Source organism: Teleopsis dalmanni, chromosome 2 (genome assembly GCF_002237135.1).
Source record: "Teleopsis dalmanni isolate 2A chromosome 2, ASM223713v2, whole genome shotgun sequence".
Lineage (NCBI taxonomy): Eukaryota > Metazoa > Arthropoda > Insecta > Diptera > Diopsidae > Teleopsis > Teleopsis dalmanni.
In genome coordinates, this window is record NC_051847.1 from 188,062,894 (window position 1) to 188,073,950 (window position 11,057).

General features: G+C 28.2%; 1 protein-coding gene across 1 annotated transcript in view; it reads right to left on the reverse strand.

Moving 5' to 3' along the window:
- The window catches only part of LOC119676393 (lachesin-like), a 75,747-nt gene that overhangs the window by 26,665 nt on the left and 38,025 nt on the right, over positions 1-11,057 (reverse strand). The window contains exons 6-7 of the mRNA XM_038087630.1: positions 5,784-5,844; positions 4,986-5,102 (exon numbers count right to left, since the gene is read on the reverse strand). Coding sequence (XP_037943558.1) covers positions 4,986-5,102; positions 5,784-5,844 — 178 coding nt within the window. The remainder of the gene's footprint in view (positions 1-4,985; positions 5,103-5,783; positions 5,845-11,057) is intronic.

Below are 11,057 nucleotides of genomic sequence, written 5' to 3' on the forward strand. Positions count from 1 at the left end.
TTAAATTGTTAATATGGTTTAAGGAGTAGTGAATAAGAATACAATAAAACTATCAATAAGTTTTGATGGAGACTATGTAATTATAGCAACTGAATAAATGCTAAGCATAGTGAACATCAGATAAGGAATTATATTTTAGTAAGTTTAATCTAGAATACAATAAAAATATTAAAAAGTTCTGTCAGAGTCTATATTAATCATAGCAACTGTATGAATATTAAACATAAGATAACATTAGATAAGGAATTACATTTTAGTAAGTCTAATCCAGACGTAAAGTACTCTCAACTGAAAAGATATCCATCAAAACACGTACATCCAAATAAATAACATTTTTCCTTTATACAAAAAAGTAATTGAATTAAAATTTACTCCCACACGTCTGTGCTTATTTCAAGATTTATAAGCTACAAAACTCAAATATTAAGCAAAGTTTTTAATGTAATAAATATGAGCCAAGAAGGTGAATGAAACTACATTAAAAGACAGACATGCCAGAACACATGGACCCAAAGGCAAGCCCACGACATGAGCACATAAATTATTTAAAAAAATTTGAATTTAAAATGCAAGGATTAAGTTAAAGTGCTTGACTCAATGTCAAGTTTGAATGAATATTTACTTAAGCGAATGTTTGGCAACTTTTGTAAAGATTTCTTGGCCTTAGCAAACACTGGGAAGGTATCCTTGCTGTACGAGTGTTTGTGTTCGTGCAAGGATACTTTGCTTGCTATTTAATTTAGCTTTTTATTTGGTTTTCATTCAGTGGTAAGATGAGAAAAAATAAAGAGCAGATAAATATAAAATGCTCGACAGTGTATTTCTTATCAAATTCTAATCTTCATTTAAGCGCTTTTCAATTATTTTCAAACATATGCTTTATTTACGAAGGACACAAATGCATTAATATACACATAAATAGATACATATGGTGTAGATACATTTAGTATAGATACATATAGTATAGATACATGAGCAAAGGCAAATAAAAGGAAGATTTAAATTTTTTTTTTCGCAGACTGACAAGTGAAAATCTTGCGGTTGATTCATTTAAAATTGATTACACACGCCCATAAAAATGCAAAATGAATATTTGAAGTATTTATGGCGGCGCGTTTACGATTTTAACCAATTTGAAGGCAGCTCTCAAGTAAAGTAAAGTGAAATTATTTCCTCTTTGGCATGTCTTGAGATACTCAGAGATGCCCGGATACTCAGATTCTCGTATTTAAGGATATTTGCTATACTTTTGTTGCATTTAAATTGCGTACGACACGCGTTACTCATTTTCAAGTGATTTTGTTTCAATTTTACGATTTTCGTAATAAAATGAAAATGAAGATTCGAGTAAATTTAAGCAGGTGGGCGGTAGTGGGCTTGAAGCTCGCTGCAAGAGTGTTTAACGGATTTTAAGCACGTTTTAAAATTCTATCAATTATTTTTTACAGTTTATAGCCTACACAAACATTAAATGTCTAAAAAAATATATATCAAAATTTAACAGGTTTTGTCTTCTATTCACTCTTACTACACCATCATCTCCAGCTCCTGATCCACCACTACCTTTAACTCATGTTCAGTAATGAAAAGGATGTTATTACCTGCGTATGAAGCTAAAGATAGAAACTGAATTGTAATTTGGATATAAGTAACGTCTGCCACATAAAAGGCAATCAAAAACAAAAGATACAAAAATGTTTAGAGAATAAAATGAGCAATAAAAGCTAATAAAAAACTCAATTTTAATCATATTTACGTAAAATAATGACAAAGCTATGGGAAGTAGCGGTAAGTATAGCGCAGCACAGAAGCCTTTAAAAATTAAGTACTACTAAAAAGTTGAAATTACTTTTAAAATCCTATATAGGTTTTTGTTTTTACGATACTTAATATCAACAGATTTTGCTCTAATTTAAATAAACATTTCAATTTTACTGCCACAACGTAAAAAATCATATCGTAACATTGCACTCGTTAAAGTAAAACATACCAAATTCATTCCTTCCAGCCTTACATCTATAAGGACTTCATTTCTTTCACTGCGACCCACGCAACAACCCACAAATTTACTCATCTTCTTTTTTGTATTTTTTCTTTTATTTTTTTTTTATTCTTTTTCTACTATATTTCATATTTTGCTTATGATATAATTTATGCTAATCATAGTCATATACAGCACTTGCCTCTGGCTGACCCAGCGCTACATAATCATAACCCAATACATAAGAGCACACAAGCCCTCATATTCACACATATCCCTCAACAGTTAGAGGTCCCACATAGGAACCATACATGAACGAATGCGTATGTCTCGTTTCATTTTACTTTGATTACCCTACAGCCTACGGCGTAGATTTGCTGGCATCAAAATGACATTAATAAAAAAATTGAAAAGAGGAAGGAATAAATAAAGGAAAATACTTCTAAAAAAATACAGAAAAAAAAATTGCAAAACGAAATCCTTTGTCTTTGGTATTCTCGCTCAATGCCATCTAAGTCCAGCCATCTTGGGTTGAGTGTATAAATAATCTACACACATGACCGCATCAAAAGGATGCAAAGAAAACACAACTGTAAAGAAATCTGCTTTGAATTTTTTGCGGTTAAAGATACTAACTGACCACTTATATTTCTTTACAAATGTTGCCTCTGTGTTAGTTAACGTATATGCGTACATGTGTATATGTGTAGGCATATAACATAAAGTATATATCTTTGTCTGTAGAAGTATCTTTTCACTACACTTATGGTTTTATTTCAATGGATTATGACAGAACGTCACATAAATATTATTTCAATTTACGAGTTGTTGGTTTGATGCATGAATTGCAAAAACAATGACAAACAAGCAAGCAGGAAGGAAGTACTTATATGTTTTATGAAAAGGACTATTATTGTCCTGGTAACCATTTAAGTTTAATATACTTGCACGATTATAATATTTAAATTTTTATTTGAATATAAATCATAATAATTCATAAATAGCTTAGCAGAGTAAATTAGATTAAGTAGAGAGTAAGGAATGAATAATGAAGCATATCCTGAAATTTAATACACCGCATGACTTTTGTCTTTGGGATTATACTCGAAGGCGACTCGAAAAGTATCCTACGACAATTTAAATGGAAATCATATCAGATAAACATTATTATAATTTATAACAATGAATTTGTATGATTTTAGTACTAATTTGGTTAATAATTTATAGTATTGAGAGTAGTATTCAACAACTTAAACTTTAAACTAAACTTAATTAAAGATTAATTTATACTTTAATGTGGAAACATTAAACGTTTCCCAAACAAATAATAAAGATGTAGCTACTTTGTAGTAGGAGAAAAAGGAAAAGAACTTTGCAAAAATCTGATGCATCTTGAGAATATTTCTTTTATTTTTCCAGTCACTATTATTATAATGACTAACTATAATAAAATGTGTCAAAATATCTCAACTAATTTAATCATATAGTGACAGAGTGCTAAGTGATTGAAAACTATATGACGGTAAAGTTGTCCAAAACACTTTTAATATAAAATTAAAGAAAGTTTAATATATCTTGAGACACAATTCTAGAAATGTATGTCATTCGCATCTATATACAGGGTTAAGCGATTGAAAGTGTTAACAAATATACACAGGTATATCTGTCAAACTGATATTGCTAACTACGTGAAACTATTATGAATGACAGCTGTTTAACAAAAGTTATTCTAAATGAAATTCAAAGGTACTAGTGTGATTGCGTATATTTGGCTGGAAAATCACAATCACAACCAACTATTATTCGTGAGCTCAAACACCTTAAAGTGTATAAAATGTTTGTTTATCGTACCATAAATCGTTATAATAGTACAGGAAGCGTCGCTAAGCGCAATGGAAGTGGACGAAAAAAAACTGCAACAACAACATAACCTGAAATGGTCATCAAAGTGAAGAATCGACTTGAACGAAATCTATATCGTATTGGTAATCAAATGGTTAAAAAACTGAAAATATTCCAGAGAAGCATCTGACGCATATTCCAAAATAAGCTCAAGGCAAAACCTTACAAGTTCCAAAAGGCACACCATCTTACACCAAAGTAACAAAAACTTAGACTCTAAAGAGCAAATGAGTTGTTATGCTTGCACTAATTTGGTGAATTTCCAAATATTGTTTTTTTTGATTAAAAAAATGTTCTCGTTGAACAATACATAAACTTTCAAGATAATCGTATTTACTTAACTGAAACCACTGGCGAAAACTTGAGACCACGAATGGCCACCCGAACTAATTTTCCATCTCTAGTAATGGTATGGGCAGCTGTGAACGCCTATGGACGCTCTCCAATCGTTTTCATCGCGCCTGGTGTCGAAGTTAATGCGATTTAATATCGGTCAATTGTTTTGGAACTTGCTTTAGAGCCGTGGGCATGCAAACACTTCGGTTCTAGACTACGCACTGTCTCATAAAGCTCATGTGAACCATGAATGGTTAAAAAATCATGTTTCATACTTCATTCCGTCCACACAATAGGTTTCGAAGTCTCCAGATGCAAATTGATTATGAACTAATCCATCTGGGCTATTTTGGAGAGTAAGGTGAAGACCAAAAAATATGTCAGTATGAATGCGCTGAAGAATGGGCCATACCGGAATATTGGAAGATCACATTCATAAAGCATGCAACTCATTTTTTAACCTTTTGAAGGTCATAGTCAAGGCAAATGGTGGGCACATTGAGCTAGAGTCAATGGATTCTGAAATTTTGATTAATTTTACAAATTTTTGTAATATCAAATTTAATCGCTAATCCCTGTTATTTAGCTATTTAGTATATCTACATTTGGAAAACTAGTATTCAGGAACAACATTAAGAAAATAGAATTTATATTACTCAGACACATCTCATTCAAGTGTTCTTAAAATGAACGTTTTTGTTAATGAACTCATTAACTTGATATATAATTTGATATATAATTTTCCCCAATATTCTTATAAACTTACCAGTATTTTCAACTTCACATGGCAGTACTATTGTATCGCCAGCGACGAACTTGAATGTTTCAGAACGTGATATGAACATGGGCTCATGTTTGCTCAATAGACTAGTGGATGCCGAAACTGCAAATAGACAAATAAAAAAAATTGAATAAATATTAATATAACAATTAAATAAAATTTATAAAAATTGTTTTTAAATCATTTTGGCCACAAGAATTGGAACATGTAAATGTGAGCTCACTTCACCATTACGAGTTTTGTAAAACAAATTTATTTGAATTTAATTTGATTATTGTTTGAATATGTTGAAATAGTTTGCCCTTAGCTCAGCTCAGATGCAAATTTCTCTATTAAATTGTTTAAAAATATTACAAAATAATAAACAAATATGCATTTCATATGTAAATAAATTACTGGGTTAGTGTATTTTGGATTATACTGTGTGTACTTAAACGAAACCGATACATAAAATTATGCCTCAGCAGGCAATATAAATATTAATGCAATTCAAAATGGAAATTTACTAAATATTGTAATAGAAATAACACAAATAATAGAATTTATTATACCGAACAAAAATAAATAAATTAAAAATACAATAATTCCATGCAAATCTTCATACATGGATTTGCATTCAGAAATATTTATATGTGTAGAATTATAATATCTGAGAAATAAGTAACTATTCTAAGAATTTTATGAGCCAAGAAAACTTAAATGAACTTGTGTATGTGTGTGTCTTTTGTGATAAATTATGGCCTGGTTCACTTAAAGCAGTAAACTGCATTCGAAATATATTACATTTTATATCTGAGATACCATTTGTGTGATATGCATATGATAATGCAATCACCGGAACGACCTATTTTACAGCACATAAACAATTTTACATATAAATTATTTATTATAGTTGCACACAGCCACAGTCTTAATATTATGATTAACTTATAGTAGAATCTGACTTGATAGCTTTTTGTGTGGCCATAAATGAAATTATAATATTAAAATAGTCAACGAGGATTTCGTTAAAGGAACTTGCATGAACTTCATTGAATGTCTTCATATTGTAATGTCCAAGCATGATGAAAATCTTCGAAAACAGCAGCCTTGTAACTTGAATTGCTGATAACATTAGCATTACATTTATGAATTTGGAAACATGTCTTATCCTCACTTCATGCAGTTAGAAATTTATCAAAGCTTCCAATGCCAATTAATTTCTGTTAAAATATGTCATACTTCGTATTCCATCCAAAGTGATAATGTGTTAATGAGTTGAAGAAACGAATACAAATCCTTTAATATCCTTACATTGAAATCCTTTTGTGTCATAGCATATAAATCCTTTTCTATAATTCAATCATAAGCCATTACAAATTTTCTTTGTCGCCTAGAATATTGATTCGCCCACAATATAATTGCTTTACTTTTGGGCAGTGCCTTAATGCATAAGGCAATTATTTCCACATCAAAATTGTGTCCTGTTAGGTAATAATGCATATGAAAGATAGCAGGAAATCAGTGTCCAGGTATCGCATGCTTACATAAAATTACAATTAAAATGTCAACTGGAAATACTGTAAAGTAATCCATCCAATGATTGCAATAATTAAGTTATGTATAATAAATTTCATTTGTGTTTGGTGTGCATTAAACATTATTATTTAAATATATTTTAAATCACTTACATATAAATAAACAATTTAAAATTTAATTAAGTTATAGTTTACTTTATTTTTATTATTTTATCTTTTATGGAAATTTTTTACATGACACATTTGAATTCCTTTGGTAGTTTCTGTTTTGAACACAGACTAAAAGCGACACAGAGAAAAGGAATTGATTTATATATGGTAATTACATATTCAATTTATAATTACCATAAAGTTTATATGTATAACTTAGATTTAGTTAAATTTAATTAAAAAAACTATATGAAAAAGTAGACGGACTACTGACTTCCAATGGACAGGGATACTGTGACTGTGATTGATCTTTTGTAAACCATATTATCTTTTGTAAATATTAAGATTATGGATTTAAATTGACACAATAAATTATAAAATAATAAATAGAGTTATTAAATCCAGATTATCTCAGTCACTACCTACTTTTGGTTGTTCTGTTTGATAGATCAGTGACTTTACCAGATCCTATATTTATTTGATATATATAGGAATCGCAATACTTTACGGTCGTAAAACCATTGATGACCAATATTCTGTACTCTTGGATATATGCAATTCGCAGAAGGAATCGGATCTCTTAAGATTCACTAAAAACATAAACCATAATTCATTCTGTAACTATAGATATATGCAATATTAAGAAAAGAGCAGTTCTTTTAAGATTCACTAACAACATAAATCTCAAGCGATTTTGTTTTTGTTCCTTAGTACCTCTGAGTATAGTATAAGCAATCACTCATGCAGATATATAGTTACAGTAACAAATCGCCATAATTTGGTTAGAAAGGCCGAGATCTATAATCATACACACACCATAACAATTTAAAGCCTATTATCTTACTGCTCACATGGATTGAGTTTTTCAATTCTTATAGTCTTGTGATTGGATTAAATAGTTTGTATTTCGAAATATTGAGAATAACAGCAGAAGTTTGAGTTTATCATAATGAACGATATACACTTTTTATTATCTGTTAAAGATATATTTGTCTGGAAATAAATTTTAACTTTGAAAACACTAAGGTGTGCTATTAAAGTATCTTAAATTACAAAACTAACATATATATAGGTTGAACTTTTGAGAAAAAAAGTTAGTTCACTTACTCACTGAGAACTGTCTTATGTAGTATAAGTCTACTGTAAAGTAATAGTTTATTTATTACAATAAGTAGTTTAAAATTCGTAAAGAAGCAGTTTATTTACTACAGTGAGTAGTTCAAAATTTATATATGTGAACATATTGCCACAGTGAGGCTGAACGTATTTGAATCGCATATAATTTGGATGTGAAAGTAGTTAGCTTTCTAAGACAAATATCTCTATTAGATGATCCATGTTAATAGCACTATTGTGGACACAGTTTTGATGTGATATGATTTTTTACAAACCAAATTCAGCTGGTATGTGTTATCATGGAAAAGCACTTGTACCAGTTAGATATCAGTTAGAAGAAAAATAATGACTCGTGCCCATACTTCCAAATTAAAAAAATTTTTTAAATAGAACAGATACGCACTTAACAGCAAAGACTAGAATAAATGATAGTATATCTCTGGTCACCTTTTTTTGGGATCCATAAGAAACTTATTAATTAAGATTTAAGATTTTGTACTTGGATCAATTGAAAAAATATTTAATTTTTATTTTAGTATGAAACTAAGTCTATTCATTATCTTTCATATAGCTTGTAACTGTTCTTTTATATTTTACTTATATTTATATTTTAAATAAAAATTTTATTGAAATATTAGTGTTGCTGAAAAAGTTACGCTTTTTTATATGGCAAAGAAGCTATATACAAATTTAGTGCAAACAAATTATATACGGACTATAAACTAATTAAAAAAATTCGATTAATCCCTAAGACCACTGATGATGAGTACTTGGCAATACTCAAATCAAAGTTGTATGGTGAGCCAAATTTCATTAAAATTAAATAAATGTTTGTGTTTGTTCTTTCTTTCTTTCTTTGCTATTCGAAAACCCTTTAAAATTTTTATCATAAAAAAAATTATGAAACTTCCGAGAGAATATATACAGCTCAAGCTTTACGTTTGGAAGTTCAACTCTTAGTACTCGTATTCTCAAAAATTATTTATGTATAATAAAATTTAATAAATAACTCGAAAAGACCACTGATGATGGATACTTAATAAAATTTTAATAAATAAAAAAATAATAAAAAATGTTTGTTGTTGCATTTCATTACTGTTCAAAAGCTCTCTATTTACGAGAGCTTTTTATTAAGCTCTCTATTCAATATAAAAAATAATTCAAAAGACCAATGATAATGGGTATTTGGCAATACTCGAAACAGCTGTTTCAAAAAATTTAATTAATTAAATAATAAAATTTTATTGTAATAATTCACTACTGTTCGCAAATGCTCTCTATAAATTGTATATAAAAAATGTGTAAAAATATTATATAAAAACAAAGTTTTTAATAACTAAAAATATATACGAAAAAAATTAATATTTTATTTTATTTTCACAGTTTTATATTTTTTTAATTAATGTTATATAAAAAATTTATATATTTTTATTATAAGTACAAAATATATAAATTATGTTTTAATATAATAAAAAAATATTACTTATTTATTTGTTATAATATAATTTAAAATTTATTAAAAAATATATCAACATTTTTATTTATTTTCATAGATTTAATTTATTTTTTTACATATATATAGATATAGTATCATAAGATTTAGTCTTTTTCTATTTACAGAATCTTTAAATTATTTTTATAAACGAAGAATGCACAAAAATCTTATATAAAAATATTTATTATATCATTTATATTTATTTATGCATTCCTTTTTTTTTTAATTTAAAAATATTTAATTAAAAAGTTCCTTTTGTAAAACCACAGCTTCAGTTTCATATCACAAAATGGTTTTTAAACTCAAACTTTCCGTTAACAGATCCTTGCGTGCAGTCGACATAGTCAATAAACATGCGAAAGGACATTTATTCCTTGCAGAAAAAGAAATAAAGGCGAAAAAAGCCTTTCACTTGTCTTGTTGTATTTATTCATGGAATTGTGTGTGTGTGTGTGTGTGAGTGTTTCCTTTTTTTTCTGCTGCTTGTGTTTTGCGCTGCTTGAATTGATTCGATTTCGCTGCGGGCGATATAATGAAGTGTCAAATGCTGTATTTATCGGCCTAAACAACAATGGGTGAGGTGGCAGGAAGTTAGTGTCCTGCCTTATTCATTCCGTCAGTTTTTATTTGATTTTTGCAGTGTATTCAGTTTGCTACTTTATTTGTTGGTACATTGTATTAGTAAAATTTCTTTTCTCCGTTTTGTATTAAACAATTTTTTCCCTGTTAAGTTTTCCGGCTTCAGGTTCTCTTTGTATAAGTTCTGTTGTGTATGTGAGGCTTTTATTTGTATAAATTTTTTCTTGCCCTTGACAGTTTTTACAACATATAAAGATGTCAACACGTGCCTTTTGTGATATGTTGCCGTAGATTTTGTTGTTACTGAAGCCGTTGTCATAGCCTTTGTCAATAGTTTCCACGTTATTTGTGTTATTGTTGTTGTCAATTGTCAATTGATTATATTAATGACATAATGAACAAATAATGGGGTCACAAAAGGATTTGATAAGTGATAAAAGATATTGTATAAATTTCGAATAATAATGGAAATGTGTGAAATTTGGCTTCTAAAATTAGTAAGAATACATGTAAATATAAAGATATAATATTATGAATAAATATAAATACAAATATACTTTAGAAAAGAAGAGTGAGAACAAATAAAAAAAGGTGATAAATAAAATGATTGAAATTTAATTAATTCGAGTAAAAAAAAATTTGATTAAACAGCTTTTAATAATTTTATATTGCTTTAAGTGTCCTTACATAAATTTATTTTAATTAAAAATAAAAATAAAATAATTCAACGTATGTTTAACATATTTAAATACATTCCATATCTCCACTCTCCTCGAGAGTCATCATCAGGATCACTATCTAACATAAATCAGCATCACTAAAACGATATCTATGTCAACCTCTTTATTGTGTTGTATATATTGCAATAGAATATATCTGTATTGCACTATAGTGGAATATAGAATCGAAATATAGAACGTATTACGATATATTAAACAAACGTTGAATTATTTAACAGAAAGTGACCTATAGCAAAATAAAAAATATATATAAAAACCATTATAAAAAAATAAAATAACTGAAAGATGCGGTTATCACATTCAATGACATCTAAATTCTTACTTTTAGTGAAAAACTTTTAAAAATATCTTAATAACTTAAATTTAAAAATAACTTGATAAATTAACGAAAATTGTATACCAACTTATATGAATAAGTTACGCTGAAGGTAACTTGCATTATACTAATTATTTAACTTAC